This window comes from Zerene cesonia, chromosome 9 (assembly GCF_012273895.1).
Source record: "Zerene cesonia ecotype Mississippi chromosome 9, Zerene_cesonia_1.1, whole genome shotgun sequence".
Classification (NCBI taxonomy): domain Eukaryota; kingdom Metazoa; phylum Arthropoda; class Insecta; order Lepidoptera; family Pieridae; genus Zerene; species Zerene cesonia.
In genome coordinates this window covers 2,340,119-2,364,528 of record NC_052110.1, presented here as the reverse complement: position 1 = coordinate 2,364,528, position 24,410 = coordinate 2,340,119, and the positions used below count along the sequence as shown (strand labels likewise).

Here is a 24,410-nt window from a genome sequence, read left to right as displayed (position 1 = left end):
AATAATTTATAATATATTTTTTTCTAACTGTTTTGGTTAAAAGCTGTAGTCGCAATATAGTTGGTTGATTACTTTTGCTTATAAGTATTTATAATAATACAATTAAGAAAATATTTATATATAATTCCTCGGGGTATTATATTAGCTGCGCTCCGCGGTTTCGCCCGCGTAAGTGCTTATCCTGTAGAGTTATCGGGATAAAAAGTTGCCTATATATTATTCCAGTTGTCCAGCTGTCTACGTGCCAAATTTCATTGCAATCGGTTCAGTAGTTTTTGCATGAAAGAATAACAAACACACACATCCTTAGAAACTTTCGCCTTTAAAATATTAGTAGGATATAGAAGGATAGGATTTAGGCTATTTCAAATAAACTCCAGTACATAGTACCCAGGTAGCGGCATGAGACATACAGGCTGTTGAGACGATAATACAGCTCCTACTCAGCTCTGTGACATCGAGCCCGATTCCGCTAACGTCTAATGACGTATGATTAATGTTTACATAAACCGCTCATCTCCTTGAATGACAATCAATACCTACAGGTGCGGCCACACCCATCGTCTTAATATTCACGTCGCCAAAACAAATTAACGGTCTTACAATTAAACCTACACGAATCGGGAACCGAACCGAAACACAGCCTCAACTGGCGAACACCCAACCAACATTCCACTTATTATATTCCACGAGCGGACGCTATAAACGTATTCCTGAACATATCACGTAGGCTACTACTAGCAATTTTAACCAATCACAACGCGACAATTCAACTTAATAGCTTTGGCCACGCCCAATCACGTAACCGCCTATTACGAAGCGTGTAACGACGCAGGCTTTTAACTCCGCGACGATAACCGACCGGCGCGGCCGTCTCTTTCTATTATAGAGCGGCGTCCCCCTCTGTTTTACCGACCGGGAATGTCTAGGCTGAGGGTAATAGAGTCTTGTTTGGCGCGTGCTTGGTTTCAGTTGCACGTCCGAGGTCGAGAGAGGGGGACGCGTGCAACTGTTTTCGATAATCGGCCGCGCGTTCCGTACGTGAAAATCGGACAGTTCACAGCCAGTCACGTCTGCGTAAAAACGGATATATGCCCAGAATATTTATTAAGTGGGTGGCTGTGCGTGACTTTTCCCTTGTGAATAGCTAACCCCGTAAATGATCGGTCGCGAAAATAGAGCCGTTTGTTTGATAACTAAAAACCAGCGCCGCCGAAAAGACTTGCACCACGCGTGATCGCGAGCTAATTTTGAACTTTTTCCGAAATGTTTCAAGTTTGAGAACTGTACGAGAGCTGAATTATCCTCGTGGTTTTGTGTATCGGACATAAATTTCGCATCGTATTGGACAGACGAAATGTGTGTGCGCGCGAAAAGAACTGTCAAATAGGACTGATTCTCGAATTGATATAGTGTGTGAGCATGTTGCCATATCAAGCGGTGGCTATGGACTACGTGGCTGGGTTTCCGCATCACCAGCGGCCCGGAGGCCTGCCCGGGGTCATGGGGCTGCCCGGGCCGGGGCCGGGGCTCAACCCGGGCTTGAACACTGCCTTCACCCATTCCTGGTTCGTACAGACAAGCCCGGATATCTGTCGGCAGCAACAAGCATCAAACCAATCGCATCTCGAACCTGGGCACGTTTCATTTTTTTCTTTATATTTTAACTTTTATTTACACTTTTTCTAGATTGATGCTAATTGATTGTTTACATGTCACTGATGCGCTTAAATGGAAAACAAGTTCGAACAGTCAATTAGTATAAATTAATGATGCGGTTAATTTATTTTGCATAAGATAAATGGCTTTTTTTAAATGTGCTTTTATAGTGTATGAATAAAAGTGAGATGAAAATAAAAGTGGGCATTATAATAAAAATTTTAAAAGATTATGTAAGATTGCTGGTGAAGTGAAATTACCCAAAATATTGTCCTAGATAGAGATCTCTATGATATTGTAGTGGAACAGGTTTCTGTGGCGATTGTAATTGTTCTGGGTGTGTCATCATACTTGGGTTCATTTCGTATGGACAGGAAGTATGAATGACGATAACTTGAGTTTATGGCTAGAAAAAAAAAACAGATTTTATTTCAAATAGATTAAAAAAAGAGTTCAAAAACGTTGCGAAAACTGTTTTTAATTTTAAAAAATAAACATGTTTTAAATAAGCCATTGCCACGAAAACAATAAAAAACTTGACTTTAACAACGAACTTGAATTAGTAATTTCAATTGTCAACAATATTAATATTTTATTTTTAAATAAAACATAAAACTGAGGACAAAACGAGTTGCTTAAATTAAGATTCTTATCTTCGCATGACTCTACAACTCTTGCAGTGCTCTAAGAAAGTGTAGACATGTTATATATGTATAAATATACAATCTTTAATGTTGTTTTATGAATTAAATTATAATAACTATAAAAGGCACGTCAAAAATGTACACTTTATAAATTGACTCTACTTTAGCTTTTCACAAGTAAAAATTAAAAAAGCAATTAAATGCTCAATTTTAAATCAATACTTCTAATTATTTTACAGTCTGACACAAACCATAGACAATAAAATTGGAAACAATCAAAAAAAAATAAAAAATCTAAAAAAAAAAAAACCGCGGAAAAAACACAGATCTATATCACGTAAGTCTATAATTTGTCGAGACAATACAACTTGAGTAATCTTCATAATATCATCAGGTTGGCCTTCGTAATTTGTCGTTTTCCCAGAAATGTACTCCGCGTAATGAGACATGTTTAAACGAATCTTTTAACTCAGTTTATTCGCGTTCAGGTAATTGGCATGAGAATTTGGTTCATTTAACATTGATTCGTGTGATGATAGAAGATAAAATTATATTCTTATTAGCGGTAATAAAGTAGGTTGTCCGTTGTAGTAATGACTAATGACACAATATGTCATGGCTTTATATATTTCAAGTTTTACGTTAAGAATCTAGGAAAGATATGGTTTTGGAGTCATTGTTCTTATTCTTCACTTGTGCGTTTCTTGGGTACTAAATATTATTTGTATCTATGAAGGTACCTAATATATAACTTTAAATGCAGTTTCATGTTTGTGAATTAATAGGAGTGGATGCTAAGATCATTGGAAAAATATGTAAAAATTTTACGTACATACATTAAACTCCAATTGAATCAATTAAAATCACAATAAATAAGTCGCAATTTAACAAAAATCATTCAATTACGAATCGCTACGAACAAAATGTACAAAAAAGTAAATATTTCCCAGCATAATTTACAATCGAATTTAAAGAGGAAGCTTCCAATTTGCCGCCTGTTTTTTCCACAGATTATGTTATTGAATGGCCGAGTCGTGGTTTGTCTACCGTTATATGGATAATCTGGATTGGGCACGCAAATTGACCTGCCAATGATTGACTGCTTTATGCTTATATGTGAATCGATTGTATGATTGAGTTGCTTAGACATTATTTCAATAAATTTAACCATTCGTCCTTTCTTGAATAATAAAGTTATGTTTTTTGTAGGACGTTTAGATAATCTTATTAAAATGTTAGAAGGTTTTAACGATTGGCTTTAATATTGAATAGGTATATTATCTTTAATTTTTAGTTTTATAGCATTGAAATGCTTTATAAATGAGAAATTTTGAAAATTTCTCAGGTATATTATCTATCTATCCAGATATTATTTTATCTAAATATATTTATACACATTGGTATTGTAATTTAATATATTATATCATAGTAGGATACTGAGTAACTAACGTATTTTCATGTATAATATAATTCTAACAACATAGCATTACGAATTTTTTATAGACGATTCATCACAGTCCACACATCGAGCTGTTCTGAATCCTTTGTATTAAACAAAACCCTTTCTCTCAGAATCAAAGCACTTTCACACTTCGTCAAACCTCACCGTAAAAGAAACGGCAAAAAGCATCCTGTATCCAAGATATTTTGATTGAAAAATAAGGAGCGTGTCGAAATGATAAAATGGATGCATGGAGACGTGGAACAAAAGAACTCTTTAGGTTATTCCGATGATAGACTTGTTTCATAGAAATTCTATTAACCAGCGTCTGGTGTAAACAGTTTCTTTTGTGCTGTAACTAGACGAGTCTAGTTGGGCAAATGAATTGGTGCTTGTAGAAAATACACATTACACAGGGTGATTGATTATCAAATCATGATTTAATTCGATTTTATTTATTACATAATATTAATCCCCTCTTATTTATATATATCTATCTACTTTTTAATTTTCAACCGACTTCAAAAAAGAGTTTATTAAAATTGTTATTTCATAAAATTTTACTGGGTGATCCGATTTATACGATTCTAGATATACAATTTGAAGGGTTTTTTTAGTATAATAACTATTATTTTGTACGTAATAGCAGGTAACTGAGTAAGTGGGTCGCCTGATGGTAATCCATCACCGACCGTAAAAATTTCAGAGGTAAAGGGAATGGTGAGGAGTATGATATAGGCCTCCGGTACTTAATGTGCAATCAAAGGTAGAAAATGAGGTTATAGGCCATTTCAAGCTAGCTTTTATATTAAGTACATAAAATTTTCTCTGAAATAATATACTCTGAATAAATATAGCTCTGAAATAATATATGTACTTTTTATCCAAATACTGCTATTTTGTCTAATTAATCTTCTGTTGTTTTGAACACAACAATAATAAAGACGGATTTTGAATAAATGTATATGTTTAATGTGTCTACTTTTAGATTAAGAAACTTAATGTAAGGAAAAACAGTATATGAAAAATATCAAAATCTACGCTACCATGGCCTAAAGCAAAAAATATGTACAAAAATTGAATAGAAATAAACAATCACACAACTATCAACTAAGTTCAAACTCACCCATATAAACATAGCTTCGAAGCCAATCGATGCACCTGATCCCACAAAAAATATGACAAAAACCTCAATCTTTGGTACGACGGCATTTTCTTTCTATAGCTATATTTATATAATATGTTTATTTAAACTAATTGTACTAATAGATTATAAAGGTAATTAATTAATAAATAATTATTGTTAATTATAATAATAAGTCATTTAGAGCTATTCATAAAAATCAATCACAAAACCGCAACATCTTGCGATATATTGCACCTTGTAAAACTCTTTAACAGTTGGTTTAATCATTAATATAATTAATATTTATCACTGCATAGTATAAAACAAAGCTACTTTCCATCGTGTGTGTTTGTGTGTATTCTTAGATCTTAAATTTATGCAACACATTTTGATAGTGTTTTTTAATAGATTCAAGGGGAAGGTTTATATGTATAATAACATCCATTAAACTTCTCCGAATTTAACGCGTGCAAAGCCGCTGGCAAAAGATAGTTAAATTTAATAAACAAGACTTGAATCTAATAAAATCTCACCTAAAAACGATTTCACCTTAAAAATAATTAAAATCATCGTTATATCAGACGATATAAATACGTACTCCATAATTTTTATTAAATTGCAAGAAAAAACTTAGTCGACTTATATTCAAAGGCCCGCGTTAAATGCTGACTCATTAGAATTCGTTACGCCCTACGTCCATTTAATTTTTGATCTAGTTTTTTCTTACAAACTGATAACATGTATAATACCGTACCGTTATTTCTTTATAAACTACTAGCTGCGCCCCGCGGTTTCACCCGCGTAAGTTCATATCCCATTGGAATATTCGGATAAAAAGTTGCCTATATGTCATTCCAGTTGCCCAGCTGTCTACGTACCAAATTTCATTGCAATCGGTTAAGCAGTTTCTGCGTGAAAGAGCAACAAACACACACACATCCTTTCAAACTTTCGCATTTATAATATTCAATAGAGAGCTAGTCCAGGGATTTATCTCGCATAGATCCCATTCCCTAAAAATTTCCGGGATTAAAACTATCACTGTACCAAAATTTAATTTAAATCGGTTCAGTGCTTCCGATGTAAAGAAGAGTCTTGAGAGAGAAATGTCTTTCACATTTATAATGTTCAAGTAGGGATTCATAATACACTTGCATACCAGAAAATAACAATAAACGATATTGAAAGTGTTATAATCAATGTATTATGATGCAATCAGAGCGTCTGCGGTTTCGGCAACTGTCGGCAATTTCAGATAAATCAAATTTCATTTACACGCCCCTTGATGGTGAATTATTTAAATTACAGGAAATAATTACGTATTTATACGTATTTTTTCGTTTTTTTCCATTAAAATTTATTTAACAAGCAGTTAGACTGTGTCCTTGTTGGGGTCGTTATTTCTTTAATTTTATACGTACATTTAGCACTCACTTGCTCAATAACAATATAAAATTTTAAACGAAATATGCATGCCATTGAAGCGTAAATAGTAGATCTACACGAAATTAAGATTTGCGCAAAGAGCATGATCAAAAGTTTCATTCAACAGTTTAAAAATTTCAATATCAAATTATTGTTGTTTTGAAATCTGAAATATACCTACATAGTAGGTTTTTCTCTCTTATAGTTATTATAATCTTAATGAAATTGTAGGACATTCTTATTACAATGCAGATTGCTTACTTTGAAGTAAACAAGATATCACAGTAACACAGGTCAGATCCCAGAGATCAATTTTCGGCGACGCATTAATTCTAGCGCAAAAAACAATAATTCGTTTGTTGTATTTCTTAGTACCACGAAAATAATCTCATATAGGTAACGTAGGCTCTCATTATCATTACAAATATATCTGCTAATGCCTCAAGTGATAACTATATGCAATAGATATAGGCGTTTGCGCAAACAATCGTGACGCGTTGTGTGGACCGGCTTTCAGACATTTATATAAGAGTCGTGGTGTATGAAGTTATCACTTCAATTCATCAAATTCTTGAACAATGACTTAATAGAGAGCATTTAAGATTATATGTTAACGTTTTAACAGTTATATTCTATTTTGAAAATTTTAAATTTGTAATCTTAATTCATTCTGGCTTTGCGCAATTTGTTATTGTATTTTTGACGTAGACGAATGGATACTGGTTTTTTAACTATATATAATACGAGAGGAATAATTTTGCATTAAAATACAAAATAACAGACGCCTTTAAACATTTTAATACAACAGTTTTCAAACATTAATTCTATCTACGTGCTGATTATGATATTATATTTTGATTTTGATTCATTAAAGTTAATTTCATCATCATCAGTCCATATATATGTTCCCACTGCTGGGACACAGGCCTTCTATGAGTGGCCAAGTGCGGGTTGGCAGATGTCTCATGTCGTCGAACTTTTGATTCTTGGACATGACGGTTTCCTCACGATGTTTTCCTTCACCGTTTAAGCAGTGGTGATGTTATCCACATGTGCAGATAAATTGAAAAATCAATATATTCCTGCACGCTTCGAGGTTCTCACCACTGACCCACCACAGCTTGTTTTAAAGATAATTTAATTAATTCATTCATTCAAACATTTCGAATGAAAACTCATTCACTACTAAACCACATCCTTAGTAACCCTCAGTCAATTTCGACGCCAATTCAACCCTAAAAGAAGAAATTAAAACAACAGGGGTCAGTATAAAAGTTCCGTGATGAGGTAAAGGGGAAAATAATGCATCATTTTCGGGAGACTTGTCCCATTAATACCAGCGATTGATCGATTGTCACCCCAATAGGAATATCTGCTTGATATAGCAGGCTTGGTTTCCCTAAACACCAATATTTAGGACCAGCTTCACGGTTTGCTAATGAATATATAGCTTGATATTTGATGTTTTCAATAATAATATTCATACATAGTATTTTCTTGTGTTTGATTTTACGCGAGTATTGTACATTTAGAAATTAAAAACTTTTTAACGGATTTTAAACGCGATTTATTCATTATATTATTAATTGTAATAATGTCTCCCCGTGACCACGCTCGCTGTAAAGTGTTCGAAACGTCGGGTTAGTAATATAATGAATAAATCGCGTTTAAAATCCGTTAAAAAGTTTTTAATTTCTAAATATTCATACATTATTTTCATTTTATTGTAGTACATGATATTTAGTTGTTAAACTGGTTAGTACTCTATGTTTGTAAGGTAAAAAAATATAACTATTATTGAAGCAATTCTAAATGCAGACAATTCTATAGTCGTTCATATAAATGCTTTTCAGAATTCCATAGGGATCATACCTACAAACAAACGCTATTGTTATATAAATTCAGTTATGATATCCCAGCAATCAGAGAAAACGTTCTTTTTTTTGCTATTCTTTTTTTAATAATATTTTTGTTCGATAAGACATCTAAACACGAATAAAAACGCCATATTGAAGTCTAAATCTCTGGGCCATAAGTCAAGGTAGCATAAAAATGTATAGATAGAGGTATAAAACTCACTTCGATAATTAAACATTTTATTTACCTCCTAAATCTAGACATTTTATATTTATTGGAAGCTACGATCATTCAATTTTAAATACGATATTAAATTTCATTGCGATCCACCATCAGTGCGGCCACTGTTAACACTCACGGTTTCCGGTAAGAAAGTTAACATAGCATAAAACTAAGTACCTATCTAGACTAAGAGTCTCCTTACTCCCTAAAGAACGCTTCCAAGTCCAAATGGCCAGTGAAATCGTATTAACTAACGAGCAGCAGTGCAAAGTGCATGTATCCAGCCGAATAGGAAAAATTCCTCGCCCCGGGCGCAATCAGCCGTCCCTTCGAACGATTATTGCAAATAACTATTATTTGCTTCTCCTTTCAATTGCCGCCCGAAATATTCTCTTTGTATTGCTAATTTGGACGTAGTTTGTCTATTCGTTCTGTATTCGATAAAATTCGCCAATGAAGTATTTTAGATTGCGCGTAGTTCTTGCAATGCTGTATTGTCAGTTTGTTTATGATTTTTTACTTTGAAGTTTAGTGGTGTTGAACTCAAATTCCTCTTTTTATAACTAGTTGATTTTGGAGCGATTTTTAATTAACATTTCTCGATAGGAACTAAGTGCTAGCTGGACTCTTTTATCGAAACAGCAAAAATCATTCCTTTCAAAACAGTTATGTATTAATTTTTAAACATATCAAAGTTCCTTATGTAATAAACCGTCATATCCATTTGGATTTTTCGAAAGAATTATAAGAATAGAATATAAATATATTCTATTCTTATAATTCTTTCGAAATTCTTTTCTATAGAATTCGAAAGAATTATACTTATAATATATTATATTTATAATATGTATAATTCTTTCGAATATCTATTACCTTCATAACGTCAAAACATTACTATCATAACAAATAAAACAGTTACGCTACTATGTATTACTTATAAAACAAAAAAGAAAAAAAAAAGCAAATGTATGGGTTTCTACAAATCTTCACTAAGTCCAATCCATGCATTTATGAATAAAACAATTTTCCAGCTTCACTACAATTTTGGCGGCTATTTGCTAAACTGTGGCCGACTATTAGTCATCCTCGTGTCGACGCTTCGCATAGATTGGTCATTTTTTGTCCACCAGATATAAGAATGGGATCAGTAGGGGTGCGTTCAGTTATATTATTTGAAATTTATACGTGTTTATCGAACTGTTTTTTTGAACGTAATTTCTCTTTACATTCGCTTTTCGAATATAAATTATATCTAAATATAAATTTCTCCTATTTTTAACAGACTTCAAAAATAGAGGAGTTTCTCATATCGTCAGTATTTTTTTGTTTGTTAACCAATCGTGTAGACAATTGGACGGTTGTTAAGATTTATATTACACAATTATTATATTGAGTAATTAATATCTAACTGAATATATATTTTACTTAGAACTAGACGTAATATATACGATATAGATACTTATTCATATTATTTTCGGAAGATATATGTAGATAAATTTTCGTCATTATGAGGCTTCATTATTTTAAATACATTTATAACTATAAATAAGACAACTGAATAAACAATTAACGAAAATGATTGCAGATAAAATCGATTTCAATAAATGTCTTTTCCCATTTGTATTCCGAGCAGATTCAAAGGAAAATTGGATATGGCGTGATTATTAAAGTCCTGCTAAAGAGCGGCAATTTGGCCGGCGCGCCAATCGCCCGTCCCACGGGGACGGTCCCCGCTTGCTGGGCCAATGTAAGAAGTTATATTGCTGAAAATAGACAAACGGTATAGGTGTGTTTTTGTTAAATTGATACGATTAGGTATTTATTGTTCAATTTATATCCGTTATTTCGTAAGGAATAATATATGTAAGAAATTCTGCATTTTTTATAATCTGGTTATTGTAAAAAAACTCTAAAACATTTACATATTTCAATTTTCACATAATAATAACACACTACTAGGACTATTCTCTATTAATCACAATATTATTAAACGACACGCGATGTAATTGTTATATTACACGCTTAACTGTAGTTTTTGCCGCGTTTTTTACTCTGTTTCGTTTTTAAACCGCCTAACGTAAGATGTGACTTTTTGCGCAGTCGGTTACTCAGCAAAGTTCATTATTTGCTTGATAAGTTATCTAGATTCAGTACCCAAATTAGCTCAACAAGACAACCTAACGGTAATACGTGTTCTGTGTAGGTATTAGTTAATTTTAAGAACTACAAAATTTTGTAGAATATCGTATTTAATGTTTGAAATTTATGAAGAGATTTAATATTTTATTTCAAAGAGAAATGTTATTTTATAAAGATTGATAGTAGATTATATCTAAATCGTTTTATGTTTAAGTAACTCGAATTAATTATATGACGTAAGTGTAAGTAGGTTTATTCAATTCTCAATTTTCTTGCTTTACAGTATTTCTTCTTGCCGATATTACTTCATTTATAACGATACATAACCCAACCAAATTGTAATGTCACGTAGCTATTATGATCAATGTCACAGCAGCTCAATGCCGACAGGGTCTTCCAAATTTGCCGAGTCATACGATGCTCATCTTAGGGGCATAGTGGATACCCCTAGAGACCGTGCCCTTTAGATTATTTCCGATTGGCGTAAACCGTTTTGATAGTTGAATTTTTTGTTTGATAATGAATAATTTAATTTTTTTCAGAAGAAATTTTGGAATTTTTCCGCACTGACCATTTTGCTTTGTATTCTTTTAATAATTGAAATTCACTCTTTCATAAAGCGTACGAGAGTATATTAATTGTTTTTAGTGATTTGTTTTAATTTATCTGACATAGTATATAACAATGTTTTCTTTGTAGAATTATTTATCAATATGCACGGATGGTGAGAGTAAAAATTAAATAATTGAAGCATCGAAATAATTCGCTTTGCTCTTTTCTGGGAATACCTATCCATTCGGAATTTTAGTGACCGCGTGACCTCTCTTTGGTTACGTGTATTTTTTAAAGAATACTTTTTGTACTAGCAACACCGAAACCAAGACAAGAAATTTAAATTCGTGACAAACCCGTAGCATTTCTTTGACCTAAAATGTTTATGTACCATTTTTGTTATAAAGCTGCCAATAGAAAGTAAACATTCGAAATATAAAATTAATACTTATTTAACCTTCTATAAGCGTTTCAGATAAAAAAAAAAACAATCGCGTTCCGAATTCAAACATTGATGTTCATTTTGGCGCCTTGTGACATTAAGTCACAGATTATATCGAAAATAATCGTTAGTTATATCAATAATCCTGAGGCGTAATAAGTCGATGACATTTTCATTTCCTACATCAAATATGTTCGCCCCTTGCTCTGTATTTATTTCTGCCCTTCGAATAAATGAAGTCCAATCGTTTAGCTAATATATCCGTGTTGATGTTTATCTGTGCTCGGTCTCACTTAATATTTGTGATGATATCACTCGTGATTAATGAATGAATTAATTAACATCTTATGTACAGTACATTCTATACATATGTAACACTAATAATTGAAAATCAATAAAAAACGAAGTATTACATCATACCAATGCACATTAGAATACTTCTTAACGTTTACATAACATGATAAAATATTTAAGAGAAAATTTACTTCATTCTAAAATTGCATCCACACCAATTCCTAAATAACTGATTAAAATATTGATTACTTTAAGTAAAAGTAATTACCAAACATTATTATACTTTATTAAAATCTACTTATAGCGATTTCATACGTATCGATTCGTAATATCTTAATATATAAAAATCCAGTGTCATGATGTATGTTCCCAATGCACTCTTCACCAACTCAACCGATTTTGATGAAATTTGACATTTTTTGCGTGATTTCGTCCAACTTAAGATATAGGATACTTTTTATTTCGATTAATTATCCCAATAATTTATAATTAACAATAAATTGGCCGGGTATGCTAGTTAATATATATTATAGGAAAAATATTCAACATTACACGTTAAAATCAAACAATTGTCAAGTCATTTAAGCATAGAGTATCTACAAAGAATGCCAATTTTCTGTAAGCAACGACTATTAGTGCGAAAATTTATTCGCATTCCGTGAGTGACCGTAGGGTCTGCGAGGCCCAAGGGAGGGAACGGTTGACTTAACTCCAAGGGCTCAAGTGTCCGCGCTTTTAAAGAAAACTAGTAGACCCTTAAGTGCACGAGGTGTGAATTCCTCTTCGAAACTTACACTTCTTTTTGACAAAGTAGAATGTACTCAATTTACTTTCGCACTTTTTGACCCTACTCCTATTTGGGGATACATTTCCTTGTAATAGCATTAAACGAAGTTCGGTCTTATATTACTATTTTCACTTTACATATAGACATAGTTTATGTACACTGCAATTAAAAAGCTTATATTTAAAAAATCTAAAACGCAAAAAATTCAATCGCATCGTTGTAAGATCCTTGGATCACTAAACATTTCAAAGGACCCAACAGTATCTCGAGAACCGTACAAAAGATAAGTACATTGCCCTAAGTTATAATATTTCATACCAATTTTATTATATTGCTCCCCACTGTTCTGAAGTGGTTAACAGTGACATAACCACTTGAGGTAACAATGCAACATGACGTATGTGTCATACTATAAGACCCTATTGATGTGACGAAAATGAAGCAAGATTATATTTCAAAGAATCATTTTTGTGGTGCACGTTATAATTTTTTATCTTTATGTTACACAATTAATATATTTCTAGTAAAGCATTATATTAAATGAACAGAATAAGTCCATTTTTAAACCTCTGAACTCCGCCAAGAAGATTTATCACTTCAATCATTGGTCGCCACAATTAAGACACGCTTCTTTTGATTATTTCAAGACTGAAAAAATAATAAAATTATACAATTTAAAATCGTCCGTTTTAATAATAATAATCAATAATCTCTTCCCAAGTCGAATACAACCAATACTCTATACAATAAAAGCAGTGTTTTGCCTCACGTCTATTCATGTAGAAAATACTCGAAAATTCCCATGGCCTGGTAATCCTTATAATTTGAAGGGTAATAGGTGTCGGCCTTTCATCGTCCCAAAGGTGACAATAACAATTTAACCGAGTAAGGTCTGATGGCTTCATTTTGTGGTATTTTTAATCTGTGCTACTGTGACAATAGTTAAGTGTTCGTTGATAGCTATTATCGCCTTGTTAACGGGGTTTTTTTATTATGATTCGTGGGGAAATTTGGTTCATTGATTTGATGTAGGGAATAAAATGGCTTGGATTGAAATATTTGTAAGAAAAAAATGATCTAGATTTATTTTAGGTATATTGTTGCTTTCTGCTGTTGAAGTAATTTTCCAGAAGTTTCGGAGCCTATTCATTTCAAAGAAACGCACAGCAAAATTTTTCGTCTTTTTATTAGTGTAAAAACAATGATTGAAAACTTTGATATCTGGTACAAATGAAATATTACAATATAATTTACAGCAAAATTTGTCATGTTATATTTCAATTGATTTGATAAGTAATAACTAATATACAATATTAACTTCAGAAGAGAAGAATCAACAATCAACCAATTTTATCGCCCAGCCAAATCTCTAACCAATCATACTAATTAATACAATTGCACAAGGCACTAATGTGGGACGGTGCAACTCATCTCATCCGTCATACCGGGCTCCCCTGGGTAAACTAATTTTCTTGCCCGGGACAACTCAATTTGGCCGGGACATATTAACCGTAACTGCGACACGGTTGCGTAGTGGACAGCTTTTTACGATGTCAGCTCCCCGACTTTATATTATTTCAATTTGCAATTCTTATTTCTTTTCGTTCTTTCTTGATTGGTTGCAAGGTTTCGAATTGCATAGCAACTTTTGCGAGTTACGACGTTTTTGGATCGATGGTCACTTATCATCACTGACCATTGGGGCATAAGGTTGACTTTGTGTCTTATTCGTATAGTTTAAGATCTATTTTCGTTTGATGTTTCGTAGTGCTTGTGAGTTTGATTCCCAGGTGTACGGGGTGTCGAGACACGTCCGAGAACAGTTAAAGACGGCCACTTCTAAGATGAAGGGAGGTCCGTCATAACATTGACGAAATTTATTGAAGTAGTCGGTCACCGCGCTTATTGCCGAAATTATAGCAAAAAGAAAGAATTGCAAAACAGAGATAATTCAGTGAAAGTCCACTTATATACGATTACGGTCTACTTAAAATTCCCTCTACTTTTTTTAAAACAAAAGTACATTAAAAAGTCAGTAAATATATTCTAATGATACATTTTGTATAAAATAACAAGCTAACTTTATGAGCATTTAGTTTTTTTAAGACTTAGTTATCTTCGACATAACACCATTGCATTAATGAAAATTAATTACGTGTACATTATGTCATATCAATATAAATCAAGTGCGCTTTAAATATTTATATTGGATAAGCATTTATTAATTATGCGGCTGACGTCATTATACGAACACAAACAGGCAAAGGAAAAAATGTCTACTTGTAAGCTGTAAAAGTTTTCATGGGAGGAGAAATTTGATTAACACCAATTCTCATCATAGGAACCTCTATATTATAAATGATGTGTAGTGTTGTGGATAATGCCTAAATTAATAAAAAATATTCTTTACCACAAACAAACGTTTGGCTCCATCAAATAGCATTACAGATTTACGCATTTAAGATTACAATACAATAGCCAGGGGCAAGTAACCCTCGGTCACTCTAAAGTTATTTTAAACAATTTAATACCGTACGCTCTCTGACCCTCGAGGAACATTAAATCAGACGAAATAGCCGCTGTTTTATACTTGAACCCGTTTATCGGAAATTTAGATCTAATCGCGCAAAGGTCCGGTTACGTTTTCTTTATTTTTAAGAGTTATTAGTCCCTAAGCTGTTGTTTTGATAAGGTTATTGTATTGGATATAAACGTAGACAATGAATTACGTGTAAAGCTTTAGGCTTAGTTTTTTAATGGCGTCATATTTTAGAACAAAAATAACTTGACAAATCTATACTTTCAAAAGAGGCCTTTATGTGTAACGTTCGGGATAGCTGTTTCCAAATGACCTTACTCAGGTGACAATAAAGCAGGCACTCTCGGGAGCGTTGTAATCTAGCTCGATCGTAAAACAAAACCCATCACGGGATCGCTTACGCCGCACCAAAGGTTTACTGCCCCAGCCTGTCTTAATGCTTACCTTTGTTTATTGTAAATTGGTAATTTTACGAAGTTTGATTATGAGAAATGGTTTGAAGTAGGCAAGACATAGCCTGTGGGTACTTTATGTTTTTTTTTTAGTTTCATAATATTAAAATGTTTTTAAAATGAGAGATATCTAAAGAATGTAAAAATCGATCGTCCATTACCGTACCGAGACAGTAGACGGCCATTGATAATAATACGTCCGACCTAGCTGAGAAGTCAGGCGTAGCTATTCGATTTTTTTCTGTTCTTAAATATTATTCATTCAGTACTTTGGGTGCATGTAAATAACAATGTCTACCTTATTTCGATTTAACAACATTAAGAAAAGGTTCACATTCTAATCATAATAAAAATTCATGTCATCACAGACAATGTACAATGACATTACTTGTCTGTGATGACTTATATGTGGTTTAGGCGTGAAAGCGTAACACACAGACATACATATATAGTTACTTTCGCATTTATAATATTAGTAGGGATCTACTTAATCTATGCACATAAAGAAAGCTATTATAAACATAAACATACCCTCATCCTTAAAAACACCTATTTTAAATAATTCCATTAACATCACCGCATACAAAACACAACACTTAAAAATACGTAGTGATTAAAATAAAGTCATTAGACTGGGCGGAGGGCGGGCGAGGGCGCGGCAACTCCCACTTGATATACTTACTTTATAACTGGTTTGTATTATTAACATATCCACTTTGATGTGTAGATAAGTGTAATAATAGATTTTTATATAGAGGTAAACGCATGCGCAGTTTGTTATAGAATCTTCGTTTTTTAGTGTGAATTGTTGATGTGGGTCCTTTTTTAATTTTTGAAATAGATAATTGATTAGATTAATTAGTGTATTTTAAACTTTTATGTGTAAGTATATTTTATATACAATTAGACATTGCGTTATGAGGGATATTAAAATGATTTAAGAAGAGAAAATATTTATTGCAAGAGAAATAAAATTTTCTTATCATAACGAATAATTTTATTTATTGCGTTATCTGTGTACATATAAAATGAGAAAAATTGTGAATTTTTTTAATTTATTTAATACTAAATATAAACAATCTTCTCATATCTTTCTCATACGATTATTTTCGTAGATACAAAGTCCAATTGTCAAAGATTAACTTTTTGTTAAACATTTACATTCAAAATGTAACAGCAACTGTATTTAAGGAATAAATAAAGTCATTCATTGAATTATCTCACATTGGCACACTATTAGCCATCTAAATGAAAATCTAACTCCTAGACCATACGTTCCAATAGATTACCTATAACACGCAATATAAAAAGATGTCCAACGTTTGTTAATTCATGAGGCCATAAAGGGTAATCTCTAGATCCAATAAACTGACTTTGTAATGATATAACCGATCAGAAAAATTGTTCTACCAGTTTAGAAATACAGTAGAAACTGGTAGAAGCATTCTTGGTAATTCACAGATCCACATTATTTGCGAGCGTAAGAGATCATTGTTCCGGTTCAATTCGATCTTAGGTTGAACCAACGGCTAACATCCCAAAAAGAAATAGCAAGACATCTAACCATCCCTTTCCTTACAGCATCCTCGAGCTACGGAAAGAGAAGAGCAGAGATGCAGCTCGATCACGCCGCGGGAAGGAAAACTATGAGTTCTACGAGCTCGCGAAGATGCTGCCACTTCCAGCGGCCATCACCAGCCAGCTGGATAAGGCATCGATCATCCGGCTCACCATCAGCTACCTCAAGTTACGTGACTTCTCCGGACATGGTGACCCACCATGGAGCAGGGACACTCCGCCCACTAGCAAAGCCTTGAAAGGTAAGGTGCTTTTTTAAATTTAATATTCGGTGTAATATTCTTCAGTATTAGACATATGGAAAGTGATCTTTATGTTTATGAGCTTTTGATGTGGCTGACTATAAAAATGAATTTCGTTGCATACATTTTACACAATTAAATATTATCAGGCCTAAAAATAAAGAAAATTAATCAGATAATAGCATACAATCTTATGATGATTTGAATACTGAAACTGGTGGACACTTGAATTTTCTGATTCGTGGCATACAATACAGTATGTAACCCATTAAATAAATACTAATTAAGAAGAAAAGAACAAACATTAGCACTTGTAATATAGAGTTAAATGTTTATACAAAATTAATCAATACTGCATACCTTTTAATTCCACATTTAACTTTATTAATAAATATAAAAGGATACAAAACCAATAACGATAGCATATTGTGGGAACAAATAGCCCATTGGTTCACCCCAGAGCTATGCAAAATGAGTGAATGCCTTTAAAATAACTGAGGAGGGTTCGCAAATCAAATTTGCCTTCGTCAAGTCATTGTCGGCGCTAACCGTGTTATGTCGCTCCTGTACGGTTAGCAAATTAGGTTGTGAATATTTTTTAGCATTTTTTTAAGACCCTGACTGAACTTTCGCTCATGACGTATGATAATAAGTTTATATAAACTTTCTGTTCAGTATTCATTGACGAGACTTGGAAAGCCCGTATAGAAAAATCGATACAATATGTAGTCATGGTTACTCTTTATGGATATTTTATGGTTTTGCGTTGGCCACATTGAAGTTATGTTAAAACAAGAACACTTATACTAACATTATCATTCGTATGAAATAACTATAATTACTTATAGACTACAATAAAAAAGTTTACCTATGATTAATTTTCCTGAAACCAACATTTAAAATTAAATATATTACAATTATCATAGGTCTTATATCATACCAGATTCTTTGTCAATGCTCATATCATTAGGTCCATAATTATTTATTCTAAAGTGGTCACATAAAAAATAATTCCGTCAATCGGATGAGAAGCCACTGAGTCTATTTAATCTAGGAATAAAACAAAAAACAAAACAGCCGAATTAAGAACCTCCTTCGTTTTTCGGAACGTCGGTTGAAAATTCCATAGAATCGACGAATTTAATAAAGAACCTAAGCTTGGGGTAAATCACGAGTATTGCGAAGCGAAGCGTGCACACAAATAAAGACACCGTGGGGACTAGCCGCAATGCTTCAAATAAATAAATTACCTATGCTATAGCCGTAAAATAAACATTTGTTTTATAAAACAAACGTGGCACATGTGGCTTCATTTGGTAGACTTTTAACTAACTCGCGTTTTGTGCAATCTTACTGATTAAGACTAAACGTTTTATTTATATTTGTATCTTAAAAGAGGCTTTTCTCGTGACTAAAGAATTGGAAGAGAATTTTATTGTATGATGATCAAAAACATCTTCAATCCTTAAAATTGAAATTTAAAAAACCAAACATTGAATTGAAGTAATCAAAGATACATTTTTCTAAATTGTGACAAAGCACAGTTACCTAATATTTATGTTTTCGCGTCTCTCATCTTCACCATTCGTGCTACAACACAAACTATCCGCAAAAAAAGACAAAAAAACATCCCGAAAAGCTTTTTAAACACGCAGCAAATTCATAACAATTGTACCAACATACCGCCCCATAGTAAATCCAATTTCCATCCCCTAGCGGCTAATGCGACTGCGGAGAGAATCACTACATGCGCCACTCTCATTTTAACTCGATTTCCAAACCCACCTATAGTCTGTCGCTGTATTAAAATAAAAATATTCGACAATAAAACACGACCGTTTAGACTTTAGGGTGTCAAAATTTTGTGGTGTTTTTTTGAGGGTAATTTGGTGGTTCACGTACACATGGAAGGGGTACTTGAGATAGTACATCGATTTGGGAGGAATGCTCTGATATTTCATGTTTTATCTTGTATTTTATTGTTTCCTTGATCCAGTGTGTTTAAAATATTGGGAGTTTCGAAACGAAGTACATAAATAAAACACTTTTATAACTTTTTTACTTTCAAATTATTTATGCTAATAATATCTCACTAGGAATAATTAATATTGTTACGAGTATCATTGCCCATTCTGTGCTAAAATAATACCTAAGCACGATACAATCATATAAATATAAACAAAAATAAAACAAAATTCAAATACGACTTTTCCGTGCAATAAATGTTAGTGGTATTTAAATACTCGATGTCTATTCGAATAAGAATCTATTGTTTAGCCAAATTTTTTAATAATTTCCTAAAATTGTCCACCTCCCGGTAAAATCTTTGTAAAAAAATCTTTTACGAAAAAAATCTAATAATTTTTACATTTGTTAATGAAGTCTTAACAGTTATTTCAAATGCTATTTATCCTGTAAACAAAACAGTAGGCAACTTATAATTATAGTAGTGGCATTCATCACTGTAGTATGCAAATGGGTTAATCATATATTCTACTCCACTCCCACTTAAATAGCGATATATTATCTTAATTAAAAGGAAAATTATAAACATTACCGACTCTCGACAAGATAAATAAATTCTATCAGACATTATTATCCACTTCATTGCTCTTTTTAAGGATGATGTATAAATTAAATAGACTTTAAACTTGCTTTTTAAAAACAATTCGCCTCTGTTTTATATTTTTATACGTATATCTAATGCAACAATAGAGAATTTTACGATGTCTCTCAGACTAAAATCCGTATTCGTGACTGCAAAATTTTAACATAATAATATGTAGGCAGTCACATAATATATTTACTCTCCAAGGCACGGACTTATACCAATACCATCTACTTCCATCTCTTATTTAGAAAATTCTTAGTACTCTGGAATCCAGAACAACACAGAACTCTGAACAAGGCTGACTCCAGTCTAAACTATACATTATGCAACATACTCCCAAAAGCTCACAAGAAACTCCAGCTAATGAAGCGCCACAAAATCGTCAAACCAACCCCATTTGAATAAAACAAGTCACGTTCGTCAAATAAGCAGCGCTAACAAGCGCTGTATCGCTTGCAGTGATTGTTAATTGATTAGATTAAAAATTTTGGCCCAATTCCCCGCCTATTGTTACAGTGGGGTTGGCTGAATAATTATACATTTTATTAATGTCGGTGTCTTTTACAATTTGCCCGATGTAATTCGATATTGCATAAGCGTATTTAAATATCGCCATGTTTGTTTTTGAATTTAGAATTTGGTTATTTTATCATGTTATTTTTTTATCTGTTTTTGCAATGTCTATCGTTGTTTTATTCATATTTAATTGATCGTCAAAACATTGTCATGATTAATAATTAATATTTTTTTAGCGAATTATGTAAACAAATCACAGTGTCATTGTTATTACTGTCTGAAGGAACTTTTTGTTTTTTTCTTGTAAGATTAAGTCATTCTTATGGGAATAATACACTTGGATACATATTACTAACTACACTAATACTTAAATAAATGTTCACTCATCATTCAGACAGATTCAAAATCGGAACTCTATTAGCTGAACTGTCAGCAGATGTCAAATTAGTTCGAATTGTCGCTTTATAATGAGAATAATTGAATAATAGGCAACATTTGGTTCTCTCGGTTATGTGGAATAATTACGTACACGTGCTCAGGCTGAGCAGCAAAGGATATAAGGCTTTTAGCCTAGCCAGGACAAACATCATTTGCAGTATATGATCCTGGTGCGTTCCACAGGAGATCCCAGGATCCCTGTTTTTGTGCTTTGAGTTTGGCCGCCGAGGAGGTTTTAGTGGGTAGAAATCCCACATGCTCTACTTTTCCCCCAAAGCTACAGCATCTTTGGAAGATTTCCTCCTCGTTAAAAAAAAATGGGTACTAGGAACGTTGGCAAAGTACCCTTATACTGCAGTATCATTTGCAAATGACACAACTTAATCATAACTATATCGCCAAATTAATCAAATTTGTGGGGAAACTAGGTTTCTGTCGTTCTCTTACGTGCACTTTGATGACGTTGATAGTTATTTTTGCATACGCTTTATCCAATTCTTTACGCGCGTTCCATTTTTCGTTAAAAAGTAGCTCTGTCTCCAAGGCTCTATATGTTTGTATTAAAATAATTAGAAATTATATTAGCGTTAAAACGCAATAAATGAATGGGCAAGATACTTTCGCATTGTTCAATATATGAACTTCAAATCGCATATATAATCTAATGAATCCAACCAAAAACATAACATGTAAATAACTATTTCATACTCTTCGCTAATAATTACAGGAACAAAAATGTGACCTCACCCGCTATTTGATGTATCCCAGTATAAAACACATAGATCACACGAGCGCCATATTTCTCAATACAATAACAGGAGACAAGCAGATAAATTCGACAAATTAACTTCGCGGTAAACACATGTTTTGTTCCCCATATTGCCGCGTGGAGGCAGCACCGTTGATTTATAGTTTAGGGTGTAGAACATGCTCCTGATTCCTTTCTTTTGTTATATTGTAGCTTATTTTAGGTGATATTTTATGAAAATGAACCTGTACGTGTTTTTGTGTAAATCGGATGCTCTCAATTCGGTATACTTTTTTCAGCTTAACATTCTAATAACGCAAATTAATTTACAGTTTCCACATTTAATACTGGAATAAAAATAATAATCACATACAAAAACATATCTATGGCTCGAAAACTAATTGAATAACCTATGTTCTATATTTCTAATTTCACTCAAAGAAGATAAAGCTCCAAACATCTCCCTAATCCGTAGAAAAACATAACCTCACTTTTCTTGTAATTCCCATGTCCTTAATACGAGACCGTTGTAAATCATATCGCGGCACATCTGCCGGCAAAATAGAAAAATAACAATAAATAAAGGGAACACGGACGCAACGACACCCGCTACGAAATATTGGAAATTTTGTTAACCCGCCAAGGCTGTAGCAAATATCCTTAAAGTTTGGGTCAAAGAGGCCTTTTTATTCACTTGTTTTATGAAAGCTTTTTATTAAGAAAGTATTTTTCTATTAAACTATGTCAGATTAAGATGAAAGAAGTCAAATATATTTTAAATACAATAAATAAACTTTAACTTCCACACTTTTTTAGGATTTAGGTGCTACTTTATTTTATTAAAATATTCACATAGAACTTCAATAATATAATACGCCTTTCAAGGAAAAAATCTTAATTAAGACTTTCTCAGTGGCAAATGCACGTCTCAACTAACCCTTTAATACTTCGCTGAATTCCTTGATCTCTTCTCGAGTTAACCTGCTAATCCGGCCCATAATGAACTCAACCCTAACCCTTAGTAATACACTTTAACAATGCGCTCTAAACCCCTTTCATATAAACTTTTTTTCGTATTCTAACCACCTATTAAAATACAATCGATCTTCACAATTAAATAAATAATATTACATGTATTATCATGGATTCTGATGCTTCATGGAGGCTTCGTGGCTTCATTCTTCATTTATGGAACTTTCAACATTACGAATCTGTAAAATAAAGTTAATTATAATTTTCAAGATACATTTTTCAAGCGTTTCCTGCCATATGCTGCACAGTAATTCAAAATCATACGCATTACTGTCAATGTATAGTTTTGGGAGAATTTTTCCCTCGTCGGTGCATCACAATCATCGCCCTGTACGATTCTATATTGACAGTACGTGTTCTGAATAATGTGCCCTTTTCCGGGATTTTGCAGCTATTTTTATTTAGTATCGATCGTTCGTCCGGTCAGCGCGACCCCAGCCGACGATTGAAGGGTTATCCGGCCGTGTAATTGGCTAGTTACAATTCATTATGTTCCGGTGTAGTGATTTTTTGGTATTTCTCATTATATAATACAGTCGATCTAATGTATCCGAAGTCAATGTTATGTATCTTGAAATGTAGATATATCTTTAAAGGCTACATGCGTATTACGTATCACTTAGTTATTAATTGCTTTTTAACACGCTTTTTTATTTAATACCTGTATTTTTGCGTGTTAATATGACTTACTAGTATTAAAATTATGATAACCGTCTCCTAAACACACGGTTTTTAGAGATTTATTTCAAACTTTCCACACTTATTAAGGTTCGATGATATTACAATAAATTCACGAGTTAATCTTATTATTCTGATGGGGGTTGCCAGAATGTAAAACACCAGAATTACTTAATTATTAATCTTAACGTTTACTCAGTATAACACCAAATGAGTCAATTTAGTTAATTCTATCATTAAAGCGTGTTTTTTCAACTATATTTATTATTTTAATGTTACTTTCCTATGAGATTTGGGGTTCCGAAAAGAACTTTTAATGCCTTATTGTTATTATACTAGTCATAAATACTAAAGTGCAAGACGACTAGACTGTACGTGGCACCAGCATCACATACGTTTAACTTTCTAAAGAGCTCAGCTCAGCTCATAAATATCATGTCCATATAAAGTTCGCAATAAATCGATATTCAAGTGTGGACAAAGGGAGGTAATTCTTCATTAAGGGTCGGTCAAGTGTTGCCTCTGGGGGTTGCCAATCAACACTAGCCCGTTTTATTTATTGCTCTTCTAAGATGTTATGGGTCGGACTTACTGTTATATGTTTATTATTATATGGGCATTTAGTTTGGCAGAAAACATAGGAAGTATTTAAGTTCTTCGTTCAATATAGATATAATATGTTTAGTTGTAATGTAAAAAAGAACATGAATTCTCATATATTAGTTAGTTATTTATATTGTGTTTGTAATTTAATAAAATTACATTAACGAAAAGGCACGTTATCCCTTTATTAATACAAGAAGTATAAGCATTGAAATATTCGAAAAAGTTTTAGCACATACACTTTCTTTTGCAGTTGGTCAAAGCATTGATAACCGAACCCTCTATTAGGCGTGAGTTTTATTTAATTTGGCGCTAAGAAAACACCCCCAGCCAATGTTGGCACTGCCCGCACACGTCCGATGGACAAATACGGATAAATTCCTGC

The 24,410-nt window shown here is 32.8% G+C and overlaps 1 protein-coding gene across 9 annotated transcripts in view; it reads left to right on the top strand.

Annotated features, from left to right (window-relative positions):
• The window catches only part of LOC119828955 (protein trachealess), a 142,383-nt gene that overhangs the window by 95,471 nt on the left and 22,502 nt on the right, over positions 1 to 24,410 (top strand). For 7 of the 9 annotated variants that reach the window (XM_038351289.1, XM_038351290.1, XM_038351291.1 and 4 more), the window contains one exon: positions 17,161 to 17,399. In XM_038351289.1, coding sequence (XP_038207217.1) covers positions 17,161 to 17,399 — 239 coding nt within the window. Of the gene's footprint in view, positions 1 to 980; positions 1,638 to 17,160; positions 17,400 to 24,410 lie in introns of those variants that run through there. The other 2 variants (XM_038351296.1, XM_038351292.1) reach the window with 1 other exon arrangement.